The sequence below is a fragment of the Sinocyclocheilus rhinocerous genome, unplaced genomic scaffold (genome assembly GCF_001515625.1).
Source record: "Sinocyclocheilus rhinocerous isolate Xijiao unplaced genomic scaffold, SAMN03320098_v1.1 scaffold1724, whole genome shotgun sequence".
NCBI classification, from domain to species: domain Eukaryota; kingdom Metazoa; phylum Chordata; class Actinopteri; order Cypriniformes; family Cyprinidae; genus Sinocyclocheilus; species Sinocyclocheilus rhinocerous.
The window spans coordinates 633407-650649 of NW_015626034.1; the positions used below are offsets into that span (position 1 = coordinate 633407).

Here is a 17243-nt window from a genome sequence, read left to right on the forward strand (position 1 = left end):
ATTTTTCTGTTAACACAGTAGGAAAAGTGTTGCAGAGAAAAATAAATAAATACGACATCTTTCATTTAAAATTATAGGCTAAGCAAAATATAAACAAAACCGAGTTGAATGTCCTTCAATGAAAGCACATCCACACTTTGCTCCATCCTTATTCTGCTCTGTCACTCATCGACAACCTGCCTGTTCTGTCTGAGGGCCGTATATTTACCACAGGTACAGCCTGCTCTGAGCATCGTTATGCACATGCTGCGCACAGACCACGCAAATAAAACGCGTGACGTTTAAAGCATGCGTGCAGCGCGTGCATAACAGTCCTAAGCGCAAGCTGTACCGGTGGTCAATAAGAATAAAGCGCAGATATGCGGTTCTAAATGGACGTCAGGAACGGGATATTGTTAGACCGCCCGCTCCCGTTCAAATTACACCAGAGTTACCGACCGCTATCGCGTTTTATTCGGGAATTGAATCCCACGGTGCAAAAAATCCGGTCTGGTCGAGAGCCTCAGGAATGCAGACCTCTAGTCTCAAACAGTCGGAAGGGAGCTTCATCAGAGAAAATAACTTTGCATCAGTCTTCTGCTGTCCAATCCTTGTACTTCCTGCAGAATTTCATCTGTCCTTGATGTTTTTCTTGGAGAGAAGTGGCTTCTTTGCTGCCCTTCTTGACACCAGGCCGTTGTCCAAAAGTCTTGGCCTCACTGTGCGCGCAGATGCTCTCACACCAACCTGCTGCCATTCCAGAGCAAGCTCTGCACTGCTGGTGACACGATTCCATAGCTGACTCCTCAGGAGATCCAGTCAATGGTTCTTTCAGGTGCAATATTCTTTGTAGCAATTTCCTTGCATGTGAGGCCATTTTGATGCAAAGTGATGATGCCTGCACGTGTTTTTTTGGAGGTAACCATTGCTAACAAGAACACAATGATTGGAAGCGCTTCTTCCCTCCTTTTATAGCAACCAGTCTGCTCTTACAATCTAATTAGTATTATAGTGATTTCACCTGACTAGTACTCATTCACACTTTCACATGTGCTGATGATATGATTAGTCAATTAATGTTAGCTGGTCATTTTGTGTCAGGATCAAAAAACAGTGAAATTTGTTTTTTTGTGAAAAGTAAATTTTTTTGGCCAATGAAGCTTTTAGCAATTATTTAAAATGTATCTGATCAGTCTACACAATAATCTAGAAACAACGTGAATGAACACCACAACAGCTTAAGCTGCAAACTTTGCAAAAAACAAAATTTATGTCACTGCCAAAACTTTTGGCCACGACTGTATATTCAGGTCACACCTACTGACAACAAACCGACAGACAAGACAGAGCAGGTTACTTTTGGTATAAAACAATGTTGCAGCTTTCAGAGTTTTTATTTATTTTATTTTATTTTATTTTATTCACTGTTAATAATTTGTTTTTATTATCTGTGACATTAAATGGAGCCAGGGTCCAAAATTCCTCTTATACCACATCTCTCAACTGTTAATAATTTGTTTTTATTATCTGTGACATTAAATGGAGCCATGGTCCAAAATTCCTTATACCACATCTCTCAATAGTGGGTGAATTGTTCTCAAGCAGTGAAAAATACATTGTGGAGCAAAGAGGAAACTGACAACATGCCGACAGATAAGACAGAGGAAGTTACTATTGGTATAAAACAAAGTCTCAGCTTACAAATTTTGTCATTTTTTTAAAGAAATTAAATTTCAAACAATAATTACCTTTTTGTGGCTCTTTATGAACTGCCTCTGTTTTATATTTTGTATTGTTCTCTGAGGTCCACATATAATGTTATAAAGACTTTTACATCTAAAATAGGGATGCACCGAATGTTCGGCAACCGAAATTATTCGGCCGAAAATAGCAAAAAAAGCTTTGAATAAGCGAAAAGACCGAATAAATTGTACCGAACAATGACGTGACACGATCAAATAGCAACCAGCGTAGAGCGAGAGGCGCACTCTGTATAATGCAGCAAACATGTCAGCAGTGTGGAAGCATTTAAAACTGCAGGGGCTGAGGCCCGGGGAATGGATGCTTCACCCCGAGGTGGTGAAGCAGATATGGAGAGTGGTTGGCCAGGCTCAGGTGGGCCTGTTGCGACTCATATGATATCGCACTGTCCCCTCTGGTTCTCTCTGACTCATCCAGCTCCACTGGGGCTGGATGCCATGGTACAGACGTGGCCGAGGCTTCGTCTGTACGCCTTTCCTCCGATTTTTCTGCTCCCGGGAGTTCTGGAGAGAGTGCGCCGGGACGGGGTCCGTCTGTTGTTAGTATCCCCGTTCTGGCCGGGCCGAGTTGGGTCTCAGGCCTGATTTCTCTCCTCGACGGCGCTCTATGGGAGATTCCCATCAGGAGAGATCTTCTCTCACAGGCGGAGGGCGTGCCCCTGCCCGGAGCTGTGGAAGCTGTGGGTGTGACCTCTGAGGAGGCAGAATTCATAACTTCCGGTCTCTCAACCGAGGTTGTTGAGACTATCCTCCATCCAGAGCTCCCTCTATGAGGAAACTGTATTTCTGCGGAGACCGCCAGCCCGACCCAGCTAACTGCCCGTTTGGTACAGTTCTGGACTGCTTCATTCCTGCTTCATTTTGTTTGGTTTCGGCTTCTGCCAAGAATTTTCATTTCGGTGCATCCCTAATCTAAAAACATAATAATTTAGAAGTAATGGGCTATTTTCTGTATAGGCGTGGCGGATTGTAGACTCGGAAGTAAACGCCTTCTGCTATGATTGGCTAACACTTGTGTATGTTTGACAGTCTACATCCTTCACAGATGGATGCTGCTGTGATTTAGGTTAAAAACACATAAATACTCATATCAAACAATCTGTTTAACAGACAAAGCAATAGAGATCACGCAATAAAAACAGTAACTCACACTTGTGTGTTGCGACATGTTGGATCCAATATAGCTGGCACAACATCGTCTTTTAGTTTCAATCTTTCTGAAAATCCTGCATCGAATTGTGCCTTGTTTGTATACGAATCCGCGGTAAAATGAAGTGAACAAAGGGCCGAGTTCTTACTGACGTGGTCTGGAACTTCATTAACAATAAAGTTAATCCACTCTTTCCTAACGTTGGAATCAGAAGGAAGTAGTGTTGTCAAAAGTACCGACCATGATACCATTCGTTACTGAAATGTTAAAAACGTCCGTCCAGGACACTTTAAAAACTGTGTAGCAATAGCTGGTTTTAACTGGAAGTAGCTGGTTTTAGCCTGCCCAGATAAATAAGTAATCAAAACCCCTCTAAGGCTGGTTTTAGCTGGGGGAGGGGGGGGCTAGTTCAGTGCCCTGAACTAGTTCAGGCACACCGACAGGGGACGGCCAAACTAGCTGCTCTTGATACCGAGGTAGCGAGCCTCTTAATACTGCTACGTTTCCGGGCGGTAACTGAGAGAAGCGCTCGCCAGAGACCACTGTGCCCTGGAACAAGGCAGGGTTGGCAGACTGACCTCCTGAGGGCACTGAGGAGAGACGGGCACCATGTAATGCGGTGTGAACCTCTCTTCCCCAGAGGGGCCTGCCCTCCGAGGTCCTGAGCCACAGCATCAGGACTCTCATAGCTGAAGTCTCCTATTGAAAATGACGGCCCACAGACCCACGTCGTCTGCTAGGAAGGGGGGGGGGTTTCAGCAGGGAATGGTAATGAAAGTGGCAAAAAACCTTTGTTACTACACTTTTACTATGCTATAGACTTTTACTTTTATTATAATAAAATCATGGTAAACATTATCACCACTCACTTTTTTTCCAAAAAAAAAGGAATACAGTTCACCAATTTAGCACTGCTCTTGTATAAATCATTTCTGTAATAAATGCTAGTGTTCAGGATTTTTTTCTATTAATGGTCAGCTAGTTGTCCCTAATTGCATCAAATTGGTCTTTATTATTCTAAGTGTCAGAGTTGTCCTATGATGGCGCTGTTGTCCTCTCTCTCTTGCTCTATCTCTCTCTCTCTTTCGTCTCTTTCCGTTTGTCCCTGCTTTTGAATAATTCCTCTCCACTGAAATGGGTGAAATTGTGCAGAACACAAGGCCTGTGCAATGATTATCCTGATGGATAGTACAACGATGAGACGAGTCATATGCTGTTGCTGATGGAAGTTCTTAGACATTTTCCCTCTCCCCTAAGCCTTTACCTCACCCTCTGAATCTAACACATCACTTTGCCAAGATTTGTGGCTGCAGATTGAAATCAAGGTGGAGGGATATTTTCTTTTTATTCCCCCTTGCTGTGAGAACTGATGAGATGAACAGTCAAAATGTTTTTTCCCCTCCTTTTTCTCTCTCTGTTGGTTGAGTATTTAAGTGCTTTAGGGACTAAATCCTTTTTACTCTATGACTGCTTGGATGATTGTCAAAACCAAATCAAATTTTAGTCTGTAATCAAATTAGAGCCTTTTAACAACCGCAGTGAAAAATAATCTGTTGCAAGATATAACAGAGATATTAGAATGTGTTTTAAAATGGCCCTTTTCAGCCTAATTTAATTTCAAATCACTTTAGTGAGATACATACATACATACTATATATACATATACAATGCTGGGCAGACTACTTACATATTGCTGTCTGTTATTGATTAGAAATTACATGATGAAAATTGTAGTCAGTAATGTAATCTAAATTACTCTATTTAGGTAATGTATTCTGACTACTTTTGGATTACTTTTAGATTACTTTTGACATAAATTTAGTTTTAAATGGGATAATTATTAAAACAAAAAAACAAAAAAAAACAAAAAGCAAAACAAAAAAAAACAACAAAGAGAAATCAAATATAGCCTATGACCATTAACCAGCAACAGAGAACATGTGAATGTGAACAAACATTAAATGAACAAACATTAAAGGGGTCATATGATGCTGCTAAAAAGAACATTATTTTGTGTATGTGGTGTAATGAAATGTGTTTATGCGGTTTAAAGTTCAAAAAACACATTATTTTCCACATACTGTACATTATTGTTTCTCCTCTATGCCCCGCCTTTTTGAAACGCGTCGATTTTTACAAAACTAATCGGTCTGAAAAGCGAGGTGTGCTCTGATTGGCCAGCTATCCAATGCGTTATGATTGGCCGAATACCTCAAGCGTGAGACAGAAATGTTACGCCCCTCACATACTGCTGATGCCGTGTCCAGCCGGAGCGACGAGGCATAAACATTAAAACCCATTACAAACAAGGCATTTGTTGCATCCAGTGGGGACATAAATACGGATTATAATGACTTATACTGTCTGTTTACGCGTTGCATTGCATCGAGCGGCGTAAACATAAAACCATGTCTGCACTTGTGATCAGAGAAATGACAAACAACAAGTGCTAACGTTAATCCACACTGCCCAAAACTTCTCTTTGGTTTTGAGACTTTAGTGTTTGCAACTTTACAGATCTTCTTTATGCACCAAGAGCTTGTAACACTCCAAAGAGAAAGGAAAAATTGAAATCGCATCATATGACCCCTTTAATAAACATGAAAATAGCAATGACATGGTGAAAGTCTTCCAGGTTTTAAATGTTTTTGTCAGTTATACAATTTTATTGACAAGGAGGTGCTTTTGTCCCCAAATTCAGATGCATGGATTGTAAATTAATTTACATGACATTTACATGGCCAGTCTATGTTGTGAATACTCACTGTATTCAATATGATACACAGTATAATTTTTTTTAGAAAGAGAAAAAAGAATTAGGGAGACACAATAAATTATGAATAATTTACTGGCATTGTGTGAATAATTTGTAATCATGTAATCCATAAAAAAAAACTGTAATCTCATTAATGAGCATTTTAAAACATATAATCTAATTACAAGTAGTACATTTTTAGAATCTGATTACGTAATCCAGTTATCTAGCACTAAATATGTGCAAAAATGTAAATTCTGTGCAAGGTGCTTCCTTTCCTTTGAGTCTTTACTGTTCATCTTAATGGCATGACATAAATGTGAGACCATTCCTAATATAATGATGTAACATTCCAGCAATCTATGCAATGCAGTCTTTTAGTCTGAGCTTTAAATGGTAATTTTTTAAAATCAACTCTTCATGTTTGATGTCTTCCTCTGAAGTGCAAACCCAAACACCCTGCCTGAGATGTTTGATGTGCCAGATTTGAGCTCCCACTGGCTCAGAAAGATTTGCTGACAGCCACCCTATTATTCCAGACACAATTCCATTCTAGATGGCAAATTATGGGCCATCAAACTACATCAAAGAACATAGACATTCACACCATAGCAGCGGAAGCGGGTGGTTTCGCTTTTATATGTCTCTCGTGCATGAATAAGCATCGTTATGTGTTACATTGCTGAACACAGATGTTGCTTGAGACATAAGGCAAAGAAAAAAACTTGAACTTTAAATAATTGTAATCCAGTTTAAAGGTGCAGTGAATTTTTGTGGGTATCCAGTCATTTCAATAGGTATCCACTTAATCTAGAATTGTATTTGTTGAGATTTAATGCATATATTACGTTGGGTTGATCTATTGACCAACAGTCAGCTATGTAGTTTGAAAGTGACTTCTGTGTTTTCTGTTCATACATTGTTACACTATTGATATTGAAAAAAAAACATTGACCTTTTTTGCCTGCAAACTTTTGATAATGTGAAAAAAGTAAAAGGATATTTAGCATTATAGTACATCACTTGCTGACCTATGGATCCTCTGCAGTGAATGGGTGCCGTCAGAATGAGAGTCCAAACAGCTGATAACAAGATCACAATAATCCACGAGTAATCCACATGACTCCCCATCAATTAACATCTTGTGAAGCTGCATGTTTATAACAAACAAATTCATCTAGATGTTTTTAACTTCAAACCATTAGTTCCAACTAGAAGAGGCGTCCTCTATCCATAATATTTTATTCTCCAGTGGAAAAGCCACCTGGGCTGAATCAGGAGAGAAATACGCACATATCAAGCACTGTCTACAAGCAAAAACAGTTCTAATCAAATATGTCAGTGGATTTTGATGTTAGAGGATAACAGGGCATGGAGGCAACAGGCATGCCTTTTCACTTCACAAGATGCTAATTGTTGGAATAGAGTCGTGTGCATTCACTGCAGAGGATCCATTGGTGAGCTAGTGATGTAAATCTTCCAATGAAGAAACAAAGTCGTCTACATCTTGGATGGCCTGAGGGTAAGAAATTTTTTATTTTTGGTGAATCCTTTAAGTCACAGGTGTCAAACTCAGTTCCTGGAGGGCCACAGCCCTGCAGAGTTTAGATTCAATCCTAATTAAACACACCTGATCCAGCTAATCAAGTACTTGTTGGGGCAGGGTTGGAACTAGGGGCCTGTCCACACGGTTCCTGATATATCAAAAGTTTTGCTCTTTTTAAAAAAAGCCATTATTCCCTTTAGCTTAATTCACAGCCCTGCAGAACGTCTCAGTTCCCTGAAGGAGGGAATGGAGACGTTACGTCGACTGACGTTAGGGGTTTCACTCGGGAGCCCCAATCACCTCTGAGCTTTATAAGAAAAGGCCAATGAGAACTGGCGAGTGGAATTTGCATGCCAAGCCACTCTCCCGTACATTCAGGTATATTACATTTTACATTTAGTCATTTAGCAGACGCTTTTATCCAAAGCGACTTACAAATGAGGACAATAAAAGCAGTCAAAACTAACAAAAGAGCAACAAAATATAAGTACTTCTAGCAACACAACGTTCTGAACAACCTCCAGAATAGTACAAGCTAGAACAGAGAGGGATTAAGAAATGGTGAAAGCATTTTTTTTTTTACCTCCCTCTTTCGCTCTCTTTTTCTCAGCAGGATGCAGTTAAAGTGCTCAGGGAAGAGATTTTAGTTGTTTCTTGAATCTTGTGAGGGATTCGGCTGTCCAGATAGGGTTAGGAAGGTCATTCCACCAACAAGGAACAGTGACCGGAAATGTTCTGGAATGTGAATTTGTAGAAAAGGCTTTGTACAGGTTAAAACAGCAAAATCTGCAACAAAACAGACAAATTGACCGTCCAACCAACTGACCATTTAAAATGTAAAATTTAATCTTGTAAATATGGAGAATTTAAAGTGGCTTAATGGACTTACAAGCACAGAAAAAAATAAAAATCAACTCTAAAAGGAATGTACTGATCAGAGACAAAGAGCTCCAGATTGTGGCCAACATGAAAATGAATGGAGATGACAGTTGCCAGAAAGATTTTTTCAAGATTTTTAGAGAAACTATTTAAATTTCATTCTGTTCCTCAAATAAAGCAATTGCATGGCTTCAGTAGAAAATGGAGTGCATATATCATAATACATGCATTATGATGCTTTTTTTGTCCATCACAGCCCCTAGTCACCATTCACTTTGACTGTATTCAGCATTCCACACAACAAAGAATGTGATCCAATTACTTTAAACATTCAAAAGGTGATAAATTTCACTCTTGCAGTGTGCGTTTAGCATTAGCAATGTTCCTCGGCCTAAGGCTTGGTTTGTTTTGATTGCTGTGTGTGTGCAAAGGAGAGGAAGGTTATGATTTCACCCTGAACGGCAAGAGGTCAGGAGAGATGTGTATTTGTTTTGCTTTGTATGTGAAGTCTGGGGATGTTATTAATCACAGCTGTTTTTACTTTATTGGAGTTGGTGCTATTCATCATGATCGGCCACTGAAAGTTACCTGTTGAGAGTGATTAATTCGGAAAGCAGTCACCGGAAGACGAATGAAACCACTCTACAACTCTTGTTATTTCAACAGAAGTGAGTGAAAACATATTAGTACCTTCAGTTATGGAGATTTAGTGTGTTTAATCGTGAAAAAAAATGAACCACTCGAGGTGTTTAAGGACAGATTACATTTAAAGTGTAAACTAATTCAGGTTGGAAATTTTGTAGTATTGCAGCAGTTGATGAAATCCAAATTTAGACCAAAGTCTATACACACAAAGCACAAAATCAGCTAGATTTCCATGAAAAATGTTTAAGCCTCCCAGCCAAGCTAGTGTTTGTTTGTTTTTTGTTGTTTTTTAAATAAAAAAATAACAAATGAAAAAAGAAGATAAATATAGATGAAGTAGAATTAAAATAGAATAGAAATTGTTAGAGTTAGAGGGTCAAATAAAGGTGTGTAAGATGGTGGCGTGCATCCGTTAATTCAGGTTTGTGCTGAGAAGCCGAGAGTTACATACGTAACCGAGACGTTCCCTTTCAGTCAGTCACGTTCGACATTACGTCGACTGACGTTAGGGGTCCCTATGGAAAACGCCACAACCCGAATTGTGTTACGTAACTTCAGGATGCAGATGCTGACAGGCAAGCGTGTCAGAACAAATGTATCTCAAATCGTAACCTTCCCAACGCCCTGTAAGCCAGATAAGCGGGCCCACCAGGGGTGCCAGTGTTTTCATCGGCAACCGTTGGGGGGAGCGGAGCACAATGACAAAATGTAAGGTCATGTGAAAAACTTGGAAAATGAAGGAATCAAGGGGACATGGTGGAATCCAGCCATGGCAGAACTGAGACATCAATGCCAGGTCCGGAGAGAAGAAGGCAACTCTCCACCGGATGCAGTAACAGACTTTTCCACCAAGTATGCAACTGCAGGGCAGCAGAGGACCCAGAGTTCACCAACGGGGAACAACTGGGAAAAAGCGCACATATTCTAACAAGGAATGGCGCTGCAAGCCAAACACAGAGCCTGCCTCCCGCAAATTACCTGATATTACCCAACACACGGGAGGACACGGGCTCCACCCGAAGATTATAGAACCTTGCAAAGGTGTTAAGTGTCACCCAGCCCGCAGCTCTACAGATGTCTGCAAGAGAGGCGCCGTGTGCCCCCGCCCAAGACGAGGGAACACTCCGAGTGGAATGACCCCTCACTCCCAGGGGGCACGGCTCACCTTAGAACTGGTACGCCAAGGTGATGGCATCCACCAACCAATGAGCCAACCTCTGTTTGGAGGCCGCCATCCCCTTTTGCTGGCCTCCAAAGCAGACAAAGAGTTGCTTGGAGCGTCTGAAGCTCCGGGTGTGTTCCACGTAAATGCGCAAGGCGCGGACACAGCAACGCAAGGGCCGGGTCTGCCTCCTCCGAGGGCAGCGCTTGCAGGCTCACCACCTGGTCTCGAAAGGGAGTGGTGGGAACCTTGGGCACATAACCAGGCTGGGGGCTCAAGGTAACATGAGAATCAGCCGGACCAAACTCAAGGCACAATTCGTTGACAGAAAATGCCTGCAGGTCCCTCACCCTCTTGATGGAAGTGAGCGCGATCAGGAGCGAAGTCTTGAGAGACAGATGTTTTAGCTCAACTGAATTAAGCGGCTCAAAGGGGTCCCTCCATAATCCCAAGAGAACCACGGACAGATCCCAAGAGGGGATAAGGTGTGACCTAGGAGGATTTAGTCTCCTCCTACCTCTCAGGAACAGTCCACTGCATCGTGTTGAGCCGCAATGGCAGCGACATACACCTTCAAAGTGGAGGGGGACAGCCTCCGCTCCAGCTTTTCCTGCAGGAAGGAAAGCACCACACCAACCGAGCATCTCTGAGGGTCCTCTCGGCGGGGGGGACACCACTCAACGAATAGACCCCACTTCAAAGCATAGGCCTGCCTCGTAGAGGGGGCTCTAGCTTGAGTAATAGTATCTATCACGGCCTGAGAAAGGCCAGAGAGGTCTACCGCGTCCCGTCCAGAAGCCAGATGTGCAGGTTCCATAGATCGGGTCGCAGGTGCCAGATCGTGCCCATCCCCTGAGAAAGAAGATCCTTCCTCAGGGGAATCCTCCAGGGAGGGGCTGTCGCGAGAAGCATGAAGTCGGCAAACCAGGACCGGGTGGAACCAACAGGACCTGCTCCTCGTCCTCCCTGATCTTGCACAGGGTCTGTGCAAGAAGGCTCACTGGGGGGAAGGCGTACTTGCGCAAACCCCGGGCCAGCTGTGTGCCAGCGCATCCGTGCTGAGGGGGGCCTCAGTCAGGGAATAAAACAGCCGGCAGTGGGAGGACTCTCGGGAAGCGAACAGGTCCACCTGGGCTTCCCCGAATCGACTCCAAATGAGCTGAACCACCTGAGGATGGAGTCTCCATTCCCCGGGGAGGGTAAGCTGTCGTGAGAGCGTGTCTCGCATGGCTGCATGATTGAGCTCTCCCGGAGCATGAATGGCACGCAGCGATTTGAGCCGCGTCTGACTCCAGAGGAGGAGATAGCGGGCGAGTTGCGACATGCGACGGGAGCGCACACCGCCCTGTTGGTTGATATACGCCACTGTCACTGTGTTGTCAGTCCGGACAAGTACATGCTTGCCCTGCAGCAATGGTCGAAATCAGCGAAGAGCAAGCAGCACTGCTAGCAACTCGAGGAAATTGGTGTGCCACTGCAGTCGAGGTCCTGTCCAGGAGCCCGAGGCTGCATGCCCGTTGCATACGGTGCCCCAGCCCGTCTTGGAGGCGTCTGTGGTGATGACAACATGCCTCGACACCTGTTATAAGGGCACTCCTGCCCGTAGAAACACAGGGTCTGACCAAAGACTGAAGAGGCGGCGACAACCCGGGGTAACGCCGACACGAAGAGTGCCATGGCGCCATGCCCATCTCGGGATCCAGCCGTGCAGCCAATGCTGAAGTGGCGGGGCAGCTGTGGGAAAAAAGGTGGCTCAACCCGGGAAGCGTAGCGTCCCGAAGTAGAGATGACCTGATCCTCCCGGTCCCGCGGAGAAGTCAGTAAAGTGCAAGGAAGCAGCGCTTCCTGCAACTCCAATGTGTTGAGAGGCGAATTCATGCTCCGAGTCTGAGTGTGAGGAAGCAGGGTGTCGCTCACAATCAGAACTCGGCGTGATGGACCCAGAGATTAAGGAAATTGCTCTTTTATTGAAAAGGTGCGACAGCGGTGGAAAAAGCCGATGTCGGTGTCCTCCGAAGAACAGTTCCTGTCATCTCTGGTTCGCCTGTCTCAGGGACGCTTTGCGATCTTCCGAGAAGACTTAGCGCCGCCCTGAGAAGTGGGCTGTGCCCCCTTCCTGCGGCTAGCTCAACGCCCCTGTTGAGGGGTTACCTCCTTCAGTGTTTCCTGGGGCGGAGCAGGTGTTGAGGCCGCAGGGGGGCGCCCTCAGCAATGGGCAGATGAAGACCTGGCTCCCGGCAGCTTGGTGTTTGAAGAATCACGCCGGGGCAAGATGTGCTTGATGGCCTCTGTCTGTTTCTGGACTGCGAGAACTGCTGGGCAAAGTCCTCGACAGTGTCGCCAAAGAGGCCGGCCTGGGAGACGGGGGTGTCGAGAAAGCGAACTTTGTCGGCGTCACGCATCTGCGCAAGGTTCAGCCAGAGATGGCGCTCCTGGACCACCATAGTAGACATCACCTGACCGAGGGACCTTCGTCGCTTGAAGAGCAAAGTCGGTCGCCGTACGCAGTTCCTGCATCAACCCAGAGTTAGGACTACCCTTGTGCAGCTTTTTCAGTGCCTTGGCCTGGTGAACCTGCAGGATGGCCATGGTGTACAGAGTGGAGATGGCCTGGCCCGCAGCGCTGTAAGCCTTGGCAGCCAGGGCTGACGACAGCTTACAGGCTTTGGACGGGAGGCTCTGAAGCAAAAATCTGAATGAGCGGATGCACGTCGCCATCTTATATACCCGTATCTACGGGGGAGTGGCTTGGCATGCAAATTCCACTCGCCAATTCTCATTGGCCTTTTCTTCTAAAGCTCAGAGGTGATTGGGGCTCCCGAGTGAGACCCCTAACGTCAGTAGACGTAACGTCGAACATGACTGACTAGTTGCATGTTCTCTGATGTCAGAAAACTGACCTGGACTAAAAAGGCTCAAAACTTTTTGATTTTGATTTCATGTTTTTTTTTAAAAGTAAATTGTTTTACTGTTTATTTTATAAGATGTTTAGACCGTGTTATTTCAAAAGAGAAATGGCTCAGCTCTCTTTTATATTACATAATATTTCATGTCTCATATTGAATGTCCATAATATTCTAAGTACTTGTCCATAAGCTGTATGCATTCAGTCTAGGGCTGGACAATAATTCAATATCAATATGTATCGCGATATAATTTGCGTGATATCAATTTTGGCCATATCGTCCAGCCCTAATTCAGTCATGTTTCAAGTAATTTTTCTCAGAGTTTCGAACATTTCAAACAACCGTATGCATCATGGGCACATCATTATGCAGAGATAGCTTTGACAGTTCTCTGTATTTCATTGTGAAAAGAGAACAGAGAATGTTAGAAGTCAAATTTTAAGAGCTTTCTGACTTTTTTTTCGAATACTCAGTGGAAAATGTGTCATATCAGATAACTGTGAAGAAGGAGAAGATTCAGTTTTAATGGAAAAAAAATGAACAATTTATCAGCTTGAATTGTCCTCTGCGATCAGTCAAGTACAAAACAGAGAAACGAGCTTCAGTTTCTGTCAAGTTCAATCCTCTTTAAGGAATACAGAATGACTTCTGCTGTACTTCTGACTTCTGTTTCCAAGGGTTGGGTTTTTGGACTGCTTAGACCATTAGGACATGTGCTGAGAAATAAGAGCTTTGTTCTATTAAGATATTATTGATTTTGCAAAATCATACCCTTATTATTTCAGTATGTTTTTGTTATATGGTTGTTTAAAGTATTATCTAACATAAAAATAACTGAGCATGAAAAGTAGGTTGCTTTAAATACATTATTTTCTTATCATAATCTCAGGATATATTGTGCATATTGACTCATTTGAGCCAATGGAAGCATATATAATGGAAATAAAATTGGGCCCAATATATAGCCTTGTTGTGGAAGCCCCCAAGTAATACAGGAAATATTTCCTAATTCTACAGAGAGTGTTCTCCCTTCAAGAGAGGATGAAGAACATTCAAGGACAGTCCTTTGAATCTCTGCCCACCGTCTTAAATGCTCCAGCAAAATTTCACAAACTAGGGTGTTGAATGCAGCACTAAGATCAAGATGGAGTAGCAACAGGTTGTTAGACACTTTAAGGAGGGCTGACTCTGTGCTGAGATGTGCTCAAAACCCAGATTGCAATTAATCAAAAATGCAATTTCTATTTAAAAAGGGGGAGAGCTGATGATAAACAACCTTCTCTAGGATTTTTTGATTAAAAGGACAGTTTTGAGGTTTGTTTATTATTGAGTGTAGAAAATGTTGCACCACAGCAGGTTGGCACGGTACCACTTAATAATTTTCATGTTTGTCGTGTTTTTGCAAAAATGGCAAACCTTCTATAAAATAGGTAGAAATAAAAACAGCTAATATAATATTTCTTTTGAACTCCTGAGGGTTTTTGAAGGTTACAGTACCTCCTTTCACTAACCATTTGTCCAAAAAAAAAAAAACAAGCACTTTTTGACTGTGAAAGTGACTATTTTTCCAGTATGTTTCATTGCCACATTTTACCCATGAGTCAGAAAAGCTAAACGATGCCATGTTTTCTGTTCTTCTTTCTCTCCTCACAGAAGAAGTCAGTCATAGTGACCAGTCTGATTGTGGCGGTGTCTCTGTTTTTGTTGGTGATTAATTACTCAGAGAAACCCTACTTCCTGCTGCAGCCTGTATTCGGCCAGAGCTTCAGTAGAAACTGGATGTTCTCTCGCCCGCCACACAAAGCCTTCAAACCCCACCGCGGCTACCTCAGTGTCCCCGACCAGGAGGTGAGACTAGAACTCATTTAAAACATTTAGTGGCTTTCACACTTTTGAGCTGCATTATATTAAAAAAGTTGCAAACAGGATGACAAAGATGTAGATTTCACTGACCAATTGAACTGTTGTCTTGGACCGCAGATGCAGAATCATTTAAAAGAAAGTTTTCAGTAAGAAATATTTCAGTATTTCATTTGTCACATTATCAATATCAGTATTTTGCAACCAAAAGTGTCTAATAATATTTTACACTGCTGTGTTTTACAATGTGAAAAGTGAATTTAATTTTGTTTTTGCTGCACTGGCCATCACATCGTTTCAAAAAGTTGGAAGGAGGACTTGCTATCACATTTTCAATGAATAATGTTGTAGTACACCACATAATTTATTTGTACCAAATGTTGAATTTCTTTTATGGTCAGTCATATCATTCTAAATATACTTTGTCAATTATTAGCAGGTTATGAGTTACTCACACTGCGAGTTTTATATGTAGCAATTAAAGTACTCTTAAAGCCTTTTTCCACTTAATAATAGTTTCCAAAATATAAAAAACTAGTTTTTTTGTTTCTGAGTGCTAATGAGTTTGTTGTTAAAGCTGAATTCTACAAGCATACATATTTATGAGGATGTTAACAATAGTTGTAGCCTATTTTGCCTCAAGATGTTGTCAAGGAAGTGTTGATGATGAAAGAATCTGCAGCCCAAATGTTTAAGTGAAGTTTTGCCAAGTAGTTTCTTTCATATTTAAGGTCATTGGAGAGTTTTCCCTACACAGATGAGGCTTTGACTCATAACTGGCAAGTGATTTATGGCCACATTTAATGCAGAGAGGTTCGCTTATTCTGCTACTAACAGTGGAACAAAGAAAATTACTAAAGAAATTAAAAAGAAAAAAATTTATTGGATTTATTGCTTCAATCTGATCTCTTAAAAGCATCCAGCTTTTTAAATGCAATTTAGTATGTGTGAAATTGGTCAAGAGGGTTGGATTTATTTTGTTGTTTTTGCTTTCATACTGCTTTATGCACAAGTGCAGGGGCAGAGATGGCCCTAATACTAAAGCCATGTTGAATACCTTTGTCAAGGTTACAAAGTGCTGCTACAACAGTCATGCCTGAACAAAACATCTTTTAGTTGCTGGGCAACCTCCAAATAATTGAGCTCTTTCAAACTCTCCTCTCCCAAAACCGTTTGTTTAGACAATAGAAAATCAAAATGAAAATATCGATAATAACTAAAGCTTTTTAGAATCTACACTCCTGTAATTCCACAGTAAACGCCATTGACTTTGCAGATTGCCAAAAGGCAATTTTGAAACACTTCAGCAAATCAAATCTCAGTGAAATGGGCTTTATTATAGAATATGTTTTTTAAAATGCTTGACTGCACTACATAAAACTAACATTTCTTGAAAATAACTCCTCATTGAGATAATCTTGAAAACTATTAAACACTGTCAGTCTTTAAAGGATTTATGTTTCTTTTATTAGCCTGTTAACTTAGCCTATACCCTCCCAAAATATGACATTATGTTTTACATATATAATACTTTTTGAAATTATACTGTTCAATTAGTCATTACAAATGACAGAGAGAGAGAGAGAAAAAAACATACTGTAAATTAATTCGCTAGTATGTTTCTCTACTATAACTCTTGTTTTTATAGTTTTTTTTAATTGTTTTATACTCATAAATAGAACTTAGAAACTTGTTCTGGTCTGAAATGATGGAGTGTGGGTGTTGTAGTCAGTCGTCTCACACTCACAGTGGAGCACCTGTCAGATCAGTGTCTGTGTCTGTCAGCTCATAGCGAGATGAATGCCTCTCATCTTTCTCCTGATGTTCTTGTCAATACTTTGCTCTGAACTTCTGCCATACACTGAAATGGATTGGGTGGGTAAGTCTGTTTACAGCTTCTGTCATTAATCGATGAAACCAAGGCATCTGCAGTAGTATTCGTCTAGTAGGCCTGCTAGGTTAGAGTATTATATAGCTGGAAACCCAATTAAAATTCCGCTTTCATAATTTAATGTTAACTTCTTTTCAAATTCCGGTAATTTTTCTGTGGTAAAATATTTGCAAAATACAACAAGATTTAATCAGTTCTTAGCTTAAATTGCCAAGCTTTCCACTTTACAATAGCAAAGCTAATAAAATGGCTGTGAAATGCAAAAAATGTGCAAAATGTCTATTTTCATACTTACTGAAGCAGAGTGTTTGAGGAGGTATTTCAGTTTAACCTACATAGATGCAAACTCCTCACCTTTCAGTGACAACTTACCTTTTTGAGATCAGAATTGGTCACCTAGAGATTAATGTTGTTGTTGTTTTTTTTGTGAAAAATTTGTTTTGGACATGTAAGGTAATAAAAAATATTTTTAAAAATACCTTGAAGGGGTCATATGATGCGATTTCAATTTTTCCTTTCTCTTTGGAGTGTTACAAGCTCTTGGTGCATGAAGAAGATCTGTAAAGTTGCAAAGACTAAAGTCTCAAATCCAAAGAGATTCTTTATAAAAGTTAAAGGGGTCATATGATGCGATTTCAATTTTTCCTTTCTCTTTGGAGTGTTACAAGCTGATTGTGCATAGATAAGATCCCTGAAGTTGCAAAGACTAA

The 17243-nt window shown here is 41.7% G+C and overlaps 1 protein-coding gene across 2 annotated transcripts in view; it reads left to right on the forward strand.

Moving 5' to 3' along the window:
• st6galnac3 (ST6 (alpha-N-acetyl-neuraminyl-2,3-beta-galactosyl-1,3)-N-acetylgalactosaminide alpha-2,6-sialyltransferase 3) overlaps positions 1-17243 on the forward strand; it is a 129353-nt gene that overhangs the window by 42459 nt on the left and 69651 nt on the right. The window contains exon 2 of one of the 2 annotated variants that reach the window (XM_016512996.1): positions 14436-14630. In XM_016512996.1, the coding sequence (XP_016368482.1) occupies positions 14436-14630 (195 nt within the window). The remainder of the gene's footprint in view (positions 1-14435; positions 14631-17243) is intronic. The other variant, XM_016513001.1, reaches the window with a different exon arrangement.